At 42.3% G+C, this 20,233-nt stretch overlaps 1 protein-coding gene across 1 annotated transcript in view; it reads left to right on the top strand.

Annotated features, from left to right (window-relative positions):
- Positions 1 to 143: 143 nt before the first annotated feature.
- Positions 144 to 20,233, top strand: part of STK4 (serine/threonine kinase 4) — a 77,678-nt gene continuing 57,588 nt past the window's right edge. Inside the window, exons 1-9 of the mRNA XM_035122210.2 lie at positions 144 to 302; positions 5,041 to 5,121; positions 5,586 to 5,714; positions 6,767 to 6,881; positions 7,974 to 8,138; positions 9,275 to 9,442; positions 10,786 to 10,923; positions 11,725 to 11,853; positions 13,837 to 14,017. Of these exons, the coding sequence (XP_034978101.1) occupies positions 271 to 302; positions 5,041 to 5,121; positions 5,586 to 5,714; positions 6,767 to 6,881; positions 7,974 to 8,138; positions 9,275 to 9,442; positions 10,786 to 10,923; positions 11,725 to 11,853; positions 13,837 to 14,017 (1,138 nt within the window). The 5' untranslated portion in view covers positions 144 to 270. The remainder of the gene's footprint in view (positions 303 to 5,040; positions 5,122 to 5,585; positions 5,715 to 6,766; positions 6,882 to 7,973; positions 8,139 to 9,274; positions 9,443 to 10,785; positions 10,924 to 11,724; positions 11,854 to 13,836; positions 14,018 to 20,233) is intronic.

Below are 20,233 nucleotides of genomic sequence, written 5' to 3'. Positions count from 1 at the left end.
CCTTTCTCCCTGCCCCGCCCCCTGCTGGTTTCCGGCTGGTGCTTGCCTGCGGGGAGGGCGGGGTTCTGAGAGTAGGAGGCAGCGGCGGCGGCAGCTGCGAGGCGGAAGTGCCTTTGGCGCTCGGGAGGCGGGGCCGAGGGACTCAGCGCGAGCGGGCAGAGCAGAAGGAGGGCGGCGGAGATGGAGCGGCCGTGAGGAGGGGGAAAGCGCGCGCGCGCCCACCCACCCTCGCCATCCCGGTCAGGCGGCGGCGACTTTCGTCAGGCGGCCATGGAGACTGTGCAGCTGCGCCACCCGCGCCGGTGAGAAGCCAGAGGGGAAGAGATGCGCGGTGATGGTCGGGGTGGGAGGAGGCGACCTGGGTGCATGTAGGTTACCGAGGCGGGTCGGTGCACTTCTCTTCCTCTTAGGACTTACCGTAGGCCCTTTCCCACCCCCGCCCCTTCTCCTCCGCTTCCTCCTGGGAAACGCGCTCCTTCGTCTTAACTGCTGTCCTCCTCGCACCTTCCGTCGGAGTTCGCGCGCGCTGTCCAGAGTTAGCTAAATGCAAAAGCAATGGGAACAAATAGCCGCCCATAGGCAAAACAAAACAAACAAAAACAAATCCTTTTTGGGAACTGCCTGTGTCCTAGAGTTCTCTGTTTAAACTGGGGTTGCAAAGTGATGTAGGTGGTTGGGATTCACCCCACTTCCTTTTTTTTAGGATGCCTTTACATTTCATTTGCAATTGCTCGCCTGCTGTAGCAACTTGAAAAGTTGGCCCCTGAAGAGATGAAGAGTTTGCAAATGAGTGTTTTGGTGGTCGCTCTGAATTGAGGTCTTCAGCTGTTGACTTAAGACCAGGACTCGCCTTTAACCCTAAACTTCAAAACGCAACCAGTTTATAATCTCATTTATTTATGTTGCTATATGGGTGACTGTTCCCATTTTCTTCTGTAACTGTGCTCTGTTTCTTCCTCTTAAAGCCCAAGCATAAAACAAAGTGGATTATTTTAACAGTGTGACAAACCTTAGATCTGGGCAGGAAAACATGTGAAGATGTCATCCTGATTCAGATGCTGATATGTCTTTGCCAATTATTATCTGGTAGCAGGTCTCAAAGCTCTTGGGGAGTGGGGGTGTCCCCAGGTGTCTGAGATGCCAGGGATTCATCCTGGGACCTTGTGCATGCATGCAGAGCCTGCAGTCTTCCATGAACCTAAAGCTTTGCATTGTTTTTACTGAATTATTTCATGTTACATACAACCTACATGAAAATGAGGTGTAAGCCAACTCAAACATGCAAACACCTGACTGCATGTAGGAAGTGTGTGTTCATCAGCCCCAAATAGGAAGTGTTGGCCTCTTTTTGCAAATGCTTATTGCTCATTTGAGGAGCATGGCGAACAGAAGTGAACAAGGAAGTCTGGTGCATAATGAGAAGTTCTAGATGACAAAACTCTTAAGATCCTTGATTAACCATGACCATAGAACAGAATTGAAACAAGGATTAATACGGTTAGAGACTAATTCTTCAAGAATCACCTTCTGTCATTTATTAGTCAAAGATGGCTGAACTGTTAACATAATGCTTCCAAAGTATTGTTAGGCTTTGGTCGCAGTACTGACTGAAAAGATAGATCATTATCTTTTATGTTCTATCAGCTGGCAGAAAGCTGTCACCACAGAAAGCAGAATAGCATGTTGATTTGTTGAAATAAAGAAAGATGGACAAATATGCTTTCTCTTCCTTAGGCTGTTTTAGAGTAAGCATAGTTCTGTGAATTTCGTCACAGGGTTCATAAGCAATACGTTCTGGAATGATGTCTTAATACAATATTTGGTTTTTAAATGTCTTTCTGAGTTGAGAAAATTAAGGAAGTTAGACCAGATCCCTCAGAGAACAAATGACTCGACTCCCCCCCCCCCCATGGGCCTAGAAAGGCATGAGTGTTGCCTGTCAGTTTTTAAAAGTAAAACTTGTTATTTACAGTGGTACCTCTAGTTACGAACTTAATTCATTCCGGAGCTCCGTTCTTAAGCTGAAACCGTTCTTATCCTGAGGCGCGCTTTCGCTAATGGGGCCTCCTGCTTTCTGTTCGCATCCTGGGGCAAAGTTCGCAACCAGGAGCAGTTACAAGCTCTGGGTTAGTGGAGCTTGTAACTGAAGCGTTTGTAACCCAAAGCATTTGTAACCAGAGGTACCACTGTGTAACATAATGTGTGCAACTTTATCTGTTTCTCACAGTTACGATGTGCGATGTGGCTGGTAGAAATGGATTGTTGTTAAAGAAGTAAATTTTACTTCATTTAATTGTGATGTCTCCTAGGGTGGGTCCACATATGTATTCAATGTGATAATGTCAGTGGCCTTATCATAACTTCCCCCACACTCCCCAGGCTCATGCTTATTCAAACAGTAATGCCTGATAACATGTTTTGTGGTTGCTTTTCAGTTGTATTTTTTTCAGGCTGTAATCATTTAGCATTAGGAAAACAGTCTCTCTCCCCCTCACCCTCCTGGACTTTAATGCTGCCTTCTTCTCTCTCCAACACAGTCCCAAGGAGATTAAAAATGCCTGTTTCCATTTTCTGTTAACTGCCATTTGGTGTTATGTCTGAACCCTAAGCTTTGGCTAATTTTAACTATGGTTTGTGAAAACAAGCCATATTCATGAACTGTGGTTTGAATTTTACTTGCTCCCACTAATAAGATAAGATAAGATAAGATATCTTTATTGTCATTGTCCCCTTGCGGGAACAACGAAATTACTCTGTTGCTACATCCACTCCGATAAAGCATTCCGCATAATCCAAAATTACAAAAACCTAATTAAAAACAGTAAATATAATACAAAATAACAAGAAAAATAAGATGACTTCAAAGTCCAGGCTTTCCATTTAAGGCCAAAATCGCTCTAGAGAAGAAACTGTTCCTGAGACGGCTTGTTCTTGCCTGCATTGTTCTATACTGTATCTCCGTCCCGATGGCAGGAGCTGAAAGAAATGGTGACCAGGGTGCGTTGGATCTCTTGATATGTCTAGTGCTTTTCTATGGCACCTGGTGGTGTAAACAAGGCACATTCTCATAAACTATGGTTTATGGTTGCATCTGGACCAGCTCTATGTTTCTCCTTTGGATACAAGTATGATATAAAGGATATACTAACATTTTGGCTAAGAGGCCAGTTACAATTTGGGATTTTTGTCTTGTTGTTTCAGCACAGGCTGTAAGTGAATCAGGTTAATAAAACCCCACAGAGGAGCTCACAGAAGTATCTGGTTCATGCTGACACGCAGCTGCTTTTTTTTCTTTTTTTGGGTAGCCCATTTGCATGATGAGCAAAAGAGGCTGCTTCCTTTGTTTTGTGGTGTAGAGAGCACTCCCCCCTTTCTAACCTCTCTCCACTCCCACCACACATTTTGCTTCTGCTGATGGTAATATGTAGGTTTCCTCTATTCTTAACTAGAACTTTTTTTGTGGTGACCAAATTAAAGAAATCCATACTGAAAATTTATTCTTCTACCAATATAGGTTGCTAATAACATAACTGAAATAGTGAGTATCGTTGGTACAGTTAATCAGCTTGCTGCTTCTGGCTTCATTTTTATATGTGCTTTTCCAAATTCAGATGTTGCTAACGGGTTATAATGATCAAATGGAAGTGCAACAACTTTTAAGTAGGGTCCAGCTTTTTAAGCAAGGTTGGTTGTTCCGTGAAGGTGGTGTGTATGAATGGGAGAAAGTGGCTTACTCGTGTGCAGTATTTAAAAATTTAAAAACTGTCTCTGTCTATTAAAGTTGCTAATGTGGATGTTCGCATAAATAGTTGGATTTCGAAGTTAGCATGTCACTTCCCTCTCCCTTCTTACTTATCTCTCAGTATTCCAGCAGTATTTTAACCAAGTAAATAACCAACCCTACTTCTAAGATTGTGCCTTAACAGGAAACTGGCTTCTAAAACTACTTATGCAGTACTTGGATTAGTACCGGTACTTGTCCAGAATATCAGTACACAATGTACTAATACATTTTTCACCAGTATTAACTAGAAATCATGACCTAGGCATATTTGTTGACATCTGTTTCAAACAAGAGCAGGTTCTGTGGTCTTAATGCTTATCGCTGAAGCTAGTTCTGGTATTTCACCATTTCCTGGGTTGAAATCTTAGTCATGTTCCTTCATTTTAGAAAGTTGTGTATTCCACATATGTGCTTTGCTATTTATGTATTCAGAACATAATACAGAAAGCCATATGTTTTGGGTTTTCAGAAACATGTGGACTCGCTACTACTAATTTTGGACTTTTGGTAAAAGGCCGTCTCTGAAATGTGAGAAGTATAACTCACATTTTCTTTCTGTTTGGTTAAAAAATGTATCTGTTGTAGGTCCCCATCTGTGTTTAGCACCTCTAACATATAGCTCCATTCTTTACTTCCAAGTAATTTTTATTAATATAGAATGTCTTCTGAAAGTGAACAATGAACATTTCAGTATGCTCCCAATTTTTTAAAAAAACTTTTTTTAAACAGCATTGTTCTCTGAAAGGTGCAATGCAACAGAAAATATGGGCGATTATAAGAGAAAATGGATCTTGTGCTTCTATAGGCTCCTTAAAAAGCCACTGCAACAACACTGATTCAGTGGTGCTATAGGGCTGGTATCACTTCCAAAGCCTTTGTGGCTCAAAGCTTTGAATGCCTCTCTTCTCCTTGCTCTTAAACTTCTTTGCATTGTTTTTGTACCATGTAGGCCAATGTAGTGCCTTCCAGATGTTGTTGGAGTCCCAGCTTGATCCTGTCCATTGGCTATGCTGGCTGGGTTGATGGCATTTGGAGTCTAATAACATCTGGAGGGCATTGCCTTGGCTACCCTTGATATAGGGACTTTCCCTCAGTATGGTTAGAAGAGTGCTATTTGCGCTGTTAAGGAATTATGATGACTGATAAGCCTGATTGAACACTGTCTCCTACATCTGACAATGAGTTTTAAAATATATGTATGAAAGCCTCCTTTGATATTTGCATAGCATAACTGAATTTGCTTTCCTTTGCCACAGGCAGCTAAGGAAATTAGATGAAGATAGCCTGACGAAACAACCCGAAGAAGTATTCGATGTGCTAGAAAAACTCGGAGAAGGGTAAGTGCAGGTAACAAAAAGTGCAATAAATGCGCTGAGACATGCAGGTGCTGGTTCTTATGTGTGCCACAAGCTTCAAAACAGCTTGTTGTTCATTGTATTGCTTATACAAACCAAGAAGTGACAGTGTTCTGTAGACAGCTTATTCAGTGGTTACTATGTGTAATGTTTATTAATTTTAAAATTGGGATTAAAAAGCCCGCCTGTCTCTTGCCAGAATGCTTTATACATTGTAAATTCACCTGCATCATGTAAATCCTGCAAGTGATTGCCAGTGGTTACGTACCCATCACAACCCTTGATTGTTGAACAACTTAGCAAGGCTTGTACCATATTAAACTTTATGCAAGTTCTGCATGCAGTGTTGAGTGCTTGAGTGTGGGGGGCACTTTAGCATATGATTCAGTGTCTTTCCTTTCTGTATCACGTCTTACGGTGTTCAAAGCCTGTATTTCTTGTTACAGGTCCTATGGCAGCGTTTTCAAAGCTATCCATAAAGAAACAGGCCAGGTTGTTGCAATTAAGCAAGTTCCCGTTGAATCTGACTTGCAGGAGATCATTAAAGAGATATCCATAATGCAACAATGTGATAGGTAAGTGCAACTGGTCCGTATTTTCACTCACCAATGGGGAGAACACCTCTCATCTATCATGAGTGCCCCCAAACTTCCAGCAAAAGCAGCATGCAGGAAATACATTTTACATGGTTGAGTGAGAAAAGAGTGCATTGTAGCCTTAATGTGGTTTAAATAAATCTTTACTTGGAAAGTGTTTCTATTGAAATACTTGTATTTTTAAGACATGACAGCTCAAGAGCAGATGCCTGTTGCATTAAATTTAAAACTAATGGCCCTGAAAACTATTATCATACCAATTCTTGCTATTGAAAAGTTCCACCCTCACGTCAGTGACTCTAGGGCAATTTTTAAGGGTTACTGAGAAAATATGGAGCGTGCTCTTGAAATGTGCCATATGACTATTAAGTAGTATGTGCTATATAGAAAGTAATATAAATATAAATAATATAATGTGGTGCATATTAAGTAAAATGTCCCTTCACTGTAGGGGTCATATGGTTCTGAAAACCAGTTGCTGGGAATCACAAGTGGGAAAATTGCTATTTCACTCAGTTTCTGCTTGTGAGCTTATCAAATATATCTGGTTGGTTGCTGTGAGAATAGGATGCTGGACTAGATGGGCCAGTGGCTTGATGCCATAGGGTTTTTCTTACATGTCATGCTGGTACAGTAGAACATTGCAGAGTTTGGCTGTTACCCTAACTAATGGCTGTTACCATTATTATGGTAATGTCTCTCATATAATCCTTAGCTCTGACAATGTTTGGTACTGCTTCAAAGGATATAGCTCTTTTTGAATGGTTTTATTTCCTTTTTAGTAGAGTATTGCCCATTAAGCTATTGGGAAGTCACTGCAGACCAAATAAATCAAGCTCTTTCACTCTATCCAGTGAAATATACACTATGCACACTTCCGACAGATGAATGAAATAGCAGAGCTATGGAAGGGGATTTCCTTTTTCTAAGTTTGTACTTTTAATAGGACCCCACAATATTGTACTAAGTCTGATTTTCATTTTTGTAAATGCAAAATGTATACTTCAGTGACACCTCTTAATTTTTATTAGTCCTCATGTAGTCAAATACTATGGCAGCTATTTTAAGAACACGGACCTCTGGATTGTCATGGAATATTGCGGTGCCGGATCTGTGTCTGATATTATTCGACTGCGAAATAAAACGGTAGGTGTTCCTTCAGCATCTTAATAAATGTGTGATGTTTTGCAGACAAAAGCATCAAGTGCTAATATAGGACATTTTAATGTCTAGTGTTGGACTTGGAATCCTTTCTGTTATACTTTTGGTGCCTATTCAAGATGTTTCTCTTTTAGCAAGCTTTCTACGTAAGTGGAGTTTTTAAATATCTCAGCTGGTATCTGTTGGATTTGAATTGATTTTATATATAGTGATGGTTGTGTATGTGTGAGTACTGAGTACACTCAAATGATTTTGCTGTTTTTATATACACATTTGTCTTGTGTATAGTTTTTGTTGTGTTGTAAATCGCTTTGAGATGAGGTGCATCAGGAATGCTCTCGATATATGAAATTAATTAAGTAAATAGCATTGCATTTAAATCTTTTTGGTAATTAACTTGATGTTTTCTTTGAGTGACATAAGATGTTAACGTACATAGTGTATTCCTTCTCCTTGTTGCGGTTGAGATGGCAACAGCAGCCTGAGTCCATAGCTTCTCTACTGCCTCTTCTTTAGGCCCCCAGGGTGTATATACCTTCTCAAGGAAGCATTGCGTTTGCAGTTTTATTTGGCTGTGTGTATGCATGGTGGCTCTTGATTATATTAGGAGACAGTAGGATATGTCAATTCTTAGTTAGTTTAGAGCTGGAAAGAGGAACCTGTGACCCTCCAGATGTTGTCAGACTCCCAACTCCCACTTTCTCGCTGTCCATTTTGTGTAGCAAATAATAATTTAGGGTGGTGGAGTTTTGATGGGATCATCATAGTGTACAGGGAAACTAGGAGCTTCAATAGGGGCCTACAAAATGCAGATTGGACATAGTTTGGTGTGTGTGTGTGTGTGTGTGTGTGTGTGTGTGTGTGTGTGATTATTGTATATTTATTATCAGTCAGTTTGTCAAGGAAAGGAACCAGTTTGATACCAGTTCTCATATTGAGTCCCAATTATTTTGCATAAATAATAGTTGGAGTAGTAAGATGGGTGGAACATTTGTATATTTATAATGGACACTGGCAGTCTCTCCTAGCAATAGTTAGTTGCTGGTATTGGTTAATGTAGTTCATTTCTTCCTTCAGTTGATGGAAGATGAAATCGCTACAATAATACAATCAACACTCAAAGGGCTGGAATACCTCCATTTCATGAGGAAAATACACCGTGACATCAAAGCTGGCAATATACTACTCAATACAGAAGGGCATGCTAAACTTGCGGATTTTGGGGTAGCAGGCCAACTCACAGTGAGTAAAAATTGTCTATACACATTTTTCCACCTGTGTTTCAGTATCTAGTTTCTTGGAGCTGGTGCACGTTAGCTGGCAGCCCCCACCACATACGCCTTGGGAGGAATAGGCAGAGCTACTACTACTTGAAGCTGCTGCTACTATTGTTTACACAGATGCTGTGACTTACTCAGCCCTCGCGAAATGCTGGTCCTCCTTCAGTCTGCATGTTTTGCTTTATGATCCTGAGGGACTTGCATGGGGGGCCACTAGCTAATATGGTGTAGCCATGGTGAAACTTATATTCTGTAACTAGCTGTACCCACCACGCGTTGCTGTGGCTTAGTCAGGGGCCCCGTTTCCCAGGACGGGGAGGATGGGACCCCCCCAACCCCTGTCTGCCCCCCTATAACGCATTCACAGTTTCGGGAGGCTCTGTGTGGGTCCCCTGGTGGATCCCGGTGGGTGAGGGGGTAGGGAGTACCTGTAGGTCATGTTGGGGAGGGTCTCCCGTTTCCGCTGTGGTGGAGCTGGCTTCAGGGTGTGGCCTGAGTTTGGAGGGGTGGCCTGGTTCTCAATGTCTGACCTTGCTCTCTAGGCCCGGCCTGGGTGTGGAGGTGGCGTTGGCGGTGGGGGAGGGGGTGGGTGGTACTAAAGAAATGGCACCTGTTCCTTTGACGTCCACTGGAGGGAGCTATTCTTTTTCACAAAATCATGTTTTTCCTGTGACAGGTGTCACATCTGTGAAATCTAAATTTATGCAAACACTCGCATATAGGACTGGAACATTGTTTCCAAATTTCAACGCAATCGGTCAAGCGGGTTGGAGACAGGTCATCGAGTACAAACATGGACCTTTTACATTTATATATATATAGATGTAGAAGTAACGTCTATTTCTTTTTCATGAAACGTAATCTGTTTCTGTTGGCTTAACTATGTTGGGGATTAGATTTCATTTAATTGTTATTCTAACGCATTTTAGATACAGAGAACATGTGCTCTGGATAACCTCTAGGACAGTTGTTTCCAGTCTGATGCCCGCCAGATATTGTGGACTACAAACTCCCCTCAGCCTTCGCCAACACAGACGGAGTTTTTTTTTTTTAATCGCTGCACTTCATTTTATGACTGGGTTTCCTTTCCTTTGTTAGGACACCATGGCAAAAAGGAACACTGTGATAGGAACTCCTTTTTGGATGGCACCTGAAGTGATCCAAGAAATCGGATACAATTGTCTAGCGGACATCTGGTCTCTGGGCATTACTGCCATTGAAATGGCGGAAGGAAAACCACCATATGCCGATATTCACCCGATGCGGGTAAGCGCTGGGTCACCGGACTTAACTGTGCAATCTCAACTATGTCTACCCACAAGTCCTGTTTTAATTCAATGGACATGTGAGAATCTAAATTCTTAGAAACGCCATTGCATGATCTTATGGATGCCCTGTCATTTGTTGAGGGGGTGAGGCAACAGGGTTGCACATTACTGCTTTTGCATTCAGCAGGTGTTGTGAGGGGCCCTACATGGAGGATGTGAACATCAGTGGGGGAGGGCCTAGCCCATGTGGCCCTGTAACCATGTCACACATTATTTTAACGTGTAGAGAAGGTTGTCTCAACACATCCATTGTTTGACCTTACAGCACCAAACTAGCCTGTTCTCTTAACATCAATTTCACAATGGGTGAAGGGAAACTCTCCAAAGGAAAGGATAGTATGGTGATCTAGTACCAACAGATTGCCTAAGCAGATGCCAGCTTGCACAAACCTGTCTTTCTTTCAACCCCCACCAGGAAAAACCTCTCCCCGGAGTCTGGGAGGAAACTTCTGAACATTGCAGGTTCTGTCATACAGGAGCCTGCAGTTGGGGATGAGGGGGTTGCCTAAAATTGGATGGAAGAACCTTGCGTGAGTGGAGCTCCGCCAATGCAAGATCTTCTGATTGATTTCAGCTGATCCCTCCTTCCCACTGCAGCTCTATACAACAGTGTTCAGTTAGCTTCACACAGAGACACTCACACGTCATGCCTTCTGAGACAGCATGGGTACATTGATCTTTTATACACTGGAATTGCCGGAGAATGGAGGCTTTTAACTGCCCCCCCCCATCCCAATACAACCAAAGTCACTAAGCTGATAAGTCTTTTCCCTGCCACCCAACTGATGGCTAATCGGCTGAGCAGTTGAGGAAAGTGGGCAGGGCTTCCTGGGGTTTAAGGGACTGCAAGGAAAGCTGCCAAAGGCTGTATGTAGTCCGGTTGTTCCATGACAACAGAAGCATTTTGATTTTGAACCCAGCTTATGCAGAGTACAGTTTGAATACAATTGAAGTTAGTAAGCTTGAAAGATATCTCTTATCCTCTGAATATAAAAAGCAGCACATAAGAAACAGTACAATGTATTGGTGGCTGCCCTGCCACCAATTCCACTGGTGGGCCCTCTGAGGTGGAGAATTATAATGGAGGTGGGCACTTCTCAGGGTTCCAGTTTCTGTCTTGGGGTCATCATTAGCCATCCCCTGTGCAACACTGTCGAGAGCTTTGGTCCTTCAGACCCTTGCAAAATCTTTCTCAGTGGGGTCATTGTTTGATTTATACTTTTTTTAAAAAAAAAAAACAAGGTAAACAGCAGGTAGGAAAAAAATATACTTTGTTTGTAGGCAATTTTCATGATTCCAACGAATCCACCTCCAACATTCCGGAAGCCGGAAGTCTGGTCAGACGAATTCACAGACTTTGTAAAGCAGTGTCTTGTGAAGTGTCCAGAAAAAAGAGCCACTGCCACACAGCTGCTTCAGGTCAGTATCTGTTGGAATGTAAAGCAATAAATAAAATTAAAAGTTTTTCCCTCTTTGTCTATTGGAGAAATAGACAGGCAGTCCTCCTTCCAGTGTAGCAGTTTTGTTGCTGATCACCTTGTGCTTCTAAGTTTTAGATAGTAGAGTTGGATTGTAGTGCTTAAAGAATAAAGTATGTTGCTGCCTGGTGGGGGTTATCAGTAGGCAAAGTGAACACTGAACAGGAATGCTTTGGGTATAGGATACTGTTTCTTGGGCAGGGGATTGGATTATATTTGATTCCTTATACCTCTGTGCTTGGTGATTGTGCAGCTGCTTTGTAAATATCAGGTCCTATGCATATTTACTCAGAAGCAACTCAGTTCACTGAGGCTTGTTCCCAAATTAAAATTCAGAAAATTCCTATTTACATAGTCAGGGGAGACTTCGTGGAATCTTGTATATCTTAGCTGTCTGAACAATATGCACTGTTGCTGATAAAAAAACGTGTATAGATATAAACTAACATGCATACTTTCATCTTCATATTAATTATTACCTCTTTCCACCCATTTGGAAAATTGGGCAGATCATTTGGCATTAGTAGTCCCTTTTTGTGTCCTAAGCTATTGAAGTATTTAAACATAACATAGTAGAAATGCATTTGCCTTGCAGATTGCATTGTTTGGGCAGGGCTGCCATGCTTGAATAAACTTGCATTACAAAATCAAGAGAATTAAAGGGATTAACATAGCTTAGGGTTAAGATCTTTTGCTGCTACATTTCGTTCAAAGTTCATCGTTCTTAACGTGTCTTCTTTAGCATCCATTTGTAAAAAATGCCAAAGGAGTTTTCATCCTACGAGACCTGATTAATGAAGCAATGGATATTAAACTGAAAATTCAGGAAGCTCAACAGCGTGAGATGTATCATGATGATGAAGAAAATTCAGTGAGTGCTAAAATTACCTAACCATTGTCCTCCCTGTAGTAGCATTGCTCTGTACCTCTCTATTAGCTGTGTTGGCTGTTCATAATTTCTGTTTTTAAAGTCTGCTTTCTGATAAAAATTACGCCCAAGTCCCTTGGTAGGTCAGTGGCCTTGGAACGAACCGTAACTGGTGAAATATAGTGAGCAAGCAAGGCAGCTTGAAATCTTCTTACTTAAATGAAAAGGAAGGGCTCTACATCAATAGCAGAGTACATGCCGTGCATGCAGAAGGGTCCCAGGTTCAATACCTGTTATGTTCAAGTGTAGCAGAGTTGGGGGCTCAACTTTGGCAGGTGGGCAGGGTCAGGTCTGTCATCTGATGTCAGAGAGGTCAGGTGATTAACAGGTTGGTTACCTCTCCTGCCTGTCAGAGTTCAGCTGCACGATCAGCTGATCCAGTCACAACTTTACCAGCCCCATACCTGACATCACACATGACAGCTGGAGTGGGGCAGGTGGGCGTGGTTTGGGGGAAATTGCCTCATGGGCCAAATGGGGGAAACCTTCTGGGTCACATTTGGCACATTGGGGCGTTTTCTATCCTTGAAATATAAGGATCCTGGATGGCAGGGCGGGGGAAACCCAGCCAAATGGGCGGGGTATAAATAAATAATAATAATTATTATGCCTAAGACTCCGGAGAGCTGCAGAAATGACCTTAAATTGCCCAAGTGGGTCAGAGTTGGGACCAGATGTGACCAGAGGAATAAACAGTTTTTTCAAACGGATATCGGGATGCATCAGCAGAAAACCAGTAAACACATTTTCCAAATAAGCCACCCTTTACCTGGTGGTTTCCAGATACTTTGGGATATAGCTCTATAAAAATGCATAAACTGGAAATGCATGTTATGCAAAAGCAAAGGAGAGACCTTCTGAATTTCTCTCTTGGCTATGGAGGAGGAAGAGAGGAAAGTGAGGAACAAGCAGCTTGCTGTAGCTTATTCGGGCTTGTTTACTTCACATTAGGCTAATTTTTATTACAGAAGTAGTTTATATATCCCCTTTCGGCGCCCCTAAGGTGGTTCACAACAATAAAATGCAATTTTCTTGCAATATAGAAAGAACAGCAAGACTCTAAAAACAAAGGAAGTAGAAAACAGCCAATAAGGCTGTTATATACTGTATAGCTAAAAGTGTAGTGAAATACAGTTAGACCTCAAATTATGTGGGGGCTACATTCTGGGGATCGCGCCTGAAGCCAAAATCACTTGTAGTTAAAACATTGAGTTCAATGCTGGGTTGGATTGCCAAAGTCTTTTTTCCTGGACGTTTGGGAGCCACTGTTCTAGATGATACGTGTTGGCAAATTAAAAACATGCATCTGTTTAGAATCCCTAACTTCAAAGTTAAGAGACAGTTTTGAACAAAAATAAGCCTAATATTATGCATTATTATTATTATTATTAACACTTTGACCCCGTCCTTCCTCCAAGGAGCCTGACACAGCATACAAGCCCACTTTGTGGATGGATTGCATAAGTTCAGGACTTCATCAAGTAATTTCACAGCTTTGTGTGGTGCTTCCTTTGCCAAAACGCTATCCTCTATCGTTATTGGTATTTTGAAGGGAAACTTAAAATATTTGTTATAGGAAAGTGGAATCTCAGCATTACGATCTGTTGCTAAATTATGTAACATTTGTTTGCACTAATAATTTTACTTCAACTTCTAAAATTTCTGCAGTTAACTTTTCTTTTCTTTTTGCAAGGCTTTTTAACATTCCTGTGTTGTTGCTGGTAATGTATAACTTGACTAAATAGCAGATTTTGATCTTCAAAGCTGTCTGTTCAATATTTGCTGTCCATTGAAAAGAAACAGTTACTAACTGATAACGAACTAGAATCAGATATGTAAACTAACATTACACACTCCTTTCCATTCTAATTGCATTGTCTTGGAGAAATACTGATACCTTGCTTAGTCTGACGCATCTCTTTTCAGGAAGAAGATGAAACTGATTCTAGGACCATGGTGCGGGCACAGGGACAACAGACTGGTACAATCAGAGCTGCTTGTGGAACAAGTGATGATACCATGATAGAATACAATGACACCTTAGAGTCACAACTGGGAACAATGGTCATAAATGCTGAAGATGAAGACGATGAGAGTACAATGAAGAGTAAGTGCATTTTTCATTATAATAAAGTGCAGCCTTTTAAGCTTTAAAGCAGGGACAGCCAATGTGATGCCCTTCTCATGCCAGCAGTGACAGGCAACAAATTTGGAATGGGTGTTTTGGAGAATTTTTCTCCGTTTGGAAACCTTTAGCTGAGTTCAGGCTCTTTCACATTTAGATTTTACTCCTATTGGGGGTTGTTGTTGATTGCACACACACTCTTCCTCCACAACTTACAAGGCAGTGGCAAAGTGTGGGGCGGTCTCTGGAACATGGCACCATTCAAGGTTTCAAGAAGTTCCTTCAGGTACAATTGGGGAAGGGAGTTGGTAAGAGGAGTGTTCAGACCCTGTTGTGCTCCTGACGACATCATTGGGAGCATCATAGGGTTTCTGAGCTGATGTTAATGAGAAATGGAATGTAAATAGAACATAGGTGAAGGACTGAGCAGAGAAGCCATAAACGTTCTTGTGGAATGACATAGGTCCAGGTGCTTATCTCAAGTGCTTATTGCAAGAAACTGGTGGAAGCAGAAGGAGGGAGGGAGAGGGAAGGCTGAAAACCTTGATGTCATGACATGTGCTTAAGCAGCAGAAGTCTGAAGCTTTCCCAAATTTGGATGAGTTCATGATTTGTGTACTAGTAGAAATAGGTGCACAGTTCAAATGTTGCCACACCATTTGCCCACTTCCATGGTGGGGCCATCCTGCTTGACTGACACTGGAGTCTGGATTCTTGACTGGCTTCCTAGGCTACCCTAGGCATGGGGAAATTTAACCCTAGTATTTCCTGAAGACTATCTTTCTTGGAAACCATTTCCTAATTCTTGGGGAAACTGCTTGGCAAACACTTCTCAGAGTTAAAAAGCGGGGAGCTTGCCCATTACATTGGCCACAGGGGGGAAATGTTCTATTGAAACTAAGGGGACTTTGCAAAGCCATTTGTGACGTGGCATTTGAGGGAAAAGTGACATGTCCAAACCCTTGGGTTGCCTAACCATGTCTTAAGTCTCAGGTGATAAATATTCTTCCATATGGGATGAAAAGCTTAAATTGTGATCCACTGTTCTGATGCATTGTGAGTGGCAGGAGGCTGGACAGAATGGAAAAGAGAAAATGAACTTTGTTCAGCTATGTACTAAGAAGAAGCCTCTTCCTGTAAATGGAAAAGGGAAGTGCTTTGCATTAATAGAATCAGTCGCATGAAACTATGCAAGAACACAAATTGCTTTGGATATAATGTCTATGTGGCCTAGCTAATCTTGAGTCAGCAAGTGCCTGGTGTTTGATGGAATTCAGAGGATGGTCCTGTGCAGCTGGCTGGAATGATTGTTGAATCTATGTGGGCCATACAGATGTTTGTGATTATGATATGCCAGTTGGTTGCATGTTAGAGTAATAACAAGAATGCAGGCAGCTGCTGGTCTGACATACTGTTGGTTTTCCTAGGTTGTATCCACTCATATACTTGAATTACTAGTAATTGCTTCTTTGGCATGGCATACTTATAATCAAGGATTGTTCTTTCAATCAAAAACAAGCAAAATTAAAAAATTCCTTCAGTAGCACCTTAAAGACCAACTAAGTTTATATTTTGGTATGCGCTTTCGTGTGCATGCACACTTCTTCAGATACCTACCTGTTAATCAAAAACAAGTTTGACTTGTTTGTAACATAAAGCAAGCTAGCTGTGATACCTGCTTACCATGATGTTGATCAGTGATGACTGACCTCTATGAATCTAAGAAAATAATGTTTTAAAATGTATTTTTGTTTGTGTTCTTTGAATTTGGGCTGAGTCTGCTTCATTGTTAAGATAAGATATTACAGCATGGTCTACATCCAGTTGTAGGTTATAGAAAATGAAAGTTCAACGGTCTGTTTTTGTCTCATTGTGGTTCTTCATTCTCTGAAAAATGCTCCATTCCACCACTAGAGGGAGTGTAACATGAGAAATGAAACTTTCATAGAATTGTAGAGTTGGAAGGGTTATTCAACTGAACAGTGTTTTGCAAAAACCATTTTATTGAGTACATGCAGTATACATTGCAGTCTCTCTCTTCCTTCTGTGGTAGTCAGGTCCTGGAAGTAGAAAGCAGATGTTTCCGTTTAGCTGTGGTCTCTAAAACTCATGTTAAAGCACACAGATAAGTGCAATTACGCTGGGGCTGTGGAGCAAAGCGGGGCAGCTGATTCCAACCAACTTGTGTTGCTTACATAGCTTTATACTAACAATATTAATAAACTAAGCATGCTGTTTTATAGCTTACACTTAAGCTTATACCACACATGAGGTAGTATAATGATCTTTGCTACTTGAGGCTACAAATGGTGGGTGCTGTGTTTTTAATGTTCTTCCTTTACAGATGCCCAGCAAAGTTAAGCAAGCAAACAAAAAAATCCCACCCACCCCCAAGAGCAGATAAGAAAGGTTCTAGCCCACCTACTTGCAGGATTTATTTCTAAGCATAAGGGTACATTTAAAATGTATTCCCCCTTCCCCCACTTGCCTTCAGTCCATTCTACTACTTTGTGATTTGATCATTTCTTTCCCACAGTCTTATTTTATATTTGTTGTTGTTGTTATTGTTGTTGTTTAGTCGTTTAGTCGTGTCCGACTCTTCGTGAGCCCATGGACCAGAGCACGCCAGGCACTCCTGTCTTTCACTGCCTCCCGCAGTTTGGTCAAATTCATGTTCGGAGCTTCGAGAACACTGTCCAACCATCTCGTCCTCTGTCGTCCCCTTCTCCTAGTGCCCTCAATCTTTCCCAACATCAGGGTCTTTTCCAGGGAGTCTTCTCTTCTCATGAGGTGGCCAAAGTATTGGAGCCTCAGCTTCACGATCTGTCCTTCCAGTGAGCACTCAGGGCTGATTTCCTTCAGAATGGATAGGTTTGATCTTCTTGCAGTCCATGGGACTCTCAAGAGTCTCCTCCAGCACCATAACTCAAAAGCATCAATTCTTCGGCGATCAGCCTTCTTTATGGTCCAGCTCTCACTTCCATACATCACTACTGGGAAAACCATAGCTTTAACTATACGGACCTTTGTCGGCAAGGTGATGTCTCTGCTTTTTAAGATGCTGTCTAGGTTTGTCATTGCTTTTCTCCCAAGAAGCAGGCGTCTTTTAATTTTGTGACTGCTGTCACCATCTGCAGTGATCAAGGAGCCCAAGAAAGTAAAATCTCTCACTGCCTCCCTTTCTTCCCCTTCTATTTGCCAGGAGGTGATGGGGCCAGTGGCCATGATCTTGGATTTTTTGATGTTGAGCTTCAGACCATATTTTGTGCTCTCCTCTTTCACCCTCATTAAAAGGTTCTTTAATTCCTCCTCACTTTCTGCCGTCAAGGTTGTGTCATCTGCATATCTGAGGTTGTTGATATTTCTTCCAGCAATCTTAATTCCGGCTTGGGATTCATCTAGTTCAGCCTTTCGCATGATGAATTCTGCACATAAGTTAAATAAGCAAGGAGACAATATACAACCCTGTCGTACTCCTTTCCCAATTTTGAACCAATCAGTTGTTCCATATCCAGTTTTAGAAAATATTATTTTATATAATATTTGCTAAAAGCAAATGGTTTCCCAAATCAGGTGGTTTTATTTTGATGGCAGTAAAAGTGGTACTTTTGTGATGAAGCCTAGAAACTTGTTTCAATTTTGATGACCCAAGAGGCAGCTCCTCTTAACTTGTGTAACTTTCATCAATTTGAATCCTTCACCACTTGCTGATGGTTGCAAGCTGTTACTCAGGGTTGCCCCCCTCTGGTTGGATACCTCTTCCACAGGTTCCTTCTGTGTGTTGCTTCCCAAGAGTGGAGATTCATCTTGCTTTTCCTAAGACTTTATAGTAGAACTAGAAAGGATCCTATTCAATTTGCAAGATTTTAAATTGTCGTCATCTTCCCCTGCCCATCAAATCAAACCTTTTGCTGTGCAGACTATAATTGCAAATTACATATCTGGAGCTTGCCAACTGTACAGGAACATAAATCTCCTTGATGTCTGCATAGGATGACAACACAACCACCAACAAATTTCACTAACACATCTGTGAACGTAAATGTGACATATGATTTGCTTGTGGTTCCGAATGGCATCCCATGTGAAAATCCACAAGGAATTGTGTCTCGGAGCCATGCTTCTGAGCCATGGTAGCTCTGGAAAGCACCAGATCTGGGATTTTTTTACACTTCAGTTGATACAGAGAGATGAAATTTCATGTTGGCTGGGGTGGTGGTGTGGAGAGAAGAGTCTTGGAGAAAAATAAGCAGTTTCAAGAGGGTGCACTTCTCCCTCTTTCATGCAGTCCACTAACTCCTAGGCACCCCTCCCCCCCCAGCCCCCTGTTGTTTTCCTCTCCACAGTCTCACAGATTGCTCCTTTCCCTGTTTTCCTACCTATCCACTTGGTCATTCTGCTTTGTGTTCAGGTGTTTAGGTCCCACACTGAACATTGAAAGTACAAACAGTGGAACCTCGGTTTACAACTACCTCTGTTTATGAACGCCTCCGTTTACGAACGCCGCGGACCCAGAAGTGTTTACATCATGGTTCCGTGGCGTTGGATGCGCAGATCGTTTCTGCGCAGTGTGCGCATGCGCAGAAGTGCTCTATTGGCGCTACGCGCAAAAGCGTGCCTTCGGGGAGCGAATGCCTCTGTTTACGAACGCCTCCGTGGAACGGATTGCGTTTGTAAACTGAGGTTCCACTGTACTGTACTGTATTGCAGAGCAAAGGGGGCAGTTAAGTGTTATGGGTAAGCTCAGAGGCTTCATGGGTGCCAGGGGAAGTTTCAGGGACGCCTATTACATCCATGAATGCCATTTTGGTGACCCTAGACGCATAGGATGTCTATTTTATCTCACTTCTAAATGCTGCAGGTAGGTTGGCGTGGGGTTTAGTATGGAGATTAAAATGCTGCCTCTTAGTCTGATTTACTGTTTTCAGCTGCATGTGAGCCAATTGTATTGGGTTGTGAATTTTACTGCAGCAGCAGTTTGAAGTTTGTGTTTTATACCTGAGATTGAAAACTTTTCAAATAGAAAAACGACCTATGAAAAAATGTTCTTGATGGAACATATTGCTAAAGTGCACGACATTGACAACATTTAACCAAAAGAGGGTGCTCTTTCACAGCTTTTAATGGAAAACTTGAGTTGTGAAAGGGTAGGGTGTTGTTCTTCCACCTGAACACTTGTTTTCTCCCTTACCAATGTTGATAAGTGTCAGGGGATTGTTGCGGCTACTCTCAAGTAAAGACGCTCCAGTCCGCTTTGTCTTTAAAGGTTTTATTGTGCATACTATTTACAATGCAGAGAAAGCAGAAAACATGACCTCCTAGTCACTCGCAGAATCTGGCAATGGCGCCCGTCTGCTTCGGGGCCAGCATAATAGCTTAGGCACCCCCAAACGCCACCCTCTCACCCTATGTTTGGGTGCACGCCTCAATTCGGGCACTGGAAGCGGCTGTGCTCCCTCCTCCAGCTGTGGGCTAGGGCGGTGTAGGGGCTCTGATACATCGCTGAGCCTTCCTTCCTCCACTAGTTGGCTTGGGCAGTGCAGGGGCTCTGGTACCTCACTGAGCCTTCCCTCCATTCCGCTTCCCTCCTCACTCCCCTCGCCTGACCCGCTGCTACCGCTCTCGCTGGGCGAAGTGCTGGTCAGGGTGATGGGGGGAAGTGCTGGTCAGGGTGATGTCCCCCTGACAATAAGGAATATTAAAGACAGATATTAAAGACAGTGAGGTCCAGCGTCGAGGGCCTTCTGGCGGTTCCCTCATTGCGAGAAGCGAAGTTACAGGGAACCAAGCAGAGGGCCTTCTCGGTAGTGGGGCCCGTCCTGTGGAATGCCCACCAATCAGATGTCAAAGAAATAAACAACTATCTGTTTAGAAGACATCTGTTTAGGGAAGTTTTTAATATTTGATGAATTATTGTATTTTAATCTATTGTTGGAAGCCGCCCAGAGTGGCGGGGGAAACCCAGCCAGATGGGCGGGGTATAAGTAATAAATTATTATTATTATTATTATTATTATTATTATTATTATTATTATTTATAGTACAGTATGGTATCTTCTCATGAGGGCCACTTCACACATCTGAGAGTGCCCATAAAATATGTGTGAATTGGACTCCTCTGGAAATGGGTGTATCCTATAGCCACCCATCAGATAACTTCTTTTGTGGGTTCCTGTTGAGCACCCACTTGTTGGCTAA

Source organism: Zootoca vivipara, chromosome 7, assembly GCF_963506605.1.
Source record: "Zootoca vivipara chromosome 7, rZooViv1.1, whole genome shotgun sequence".
Taxonomy (NCBI): domain Eukaryota; kingdom Metazoa; phylum Chordata; class Lepidosauria; order Squamata; family Lacertidae; genus Zootoca; species Zootoca vivipara.
Note: the sequence above shows the minus strand (reverse complement) of the source record. Positions and strands in the feature narration are given on the sequence as shown.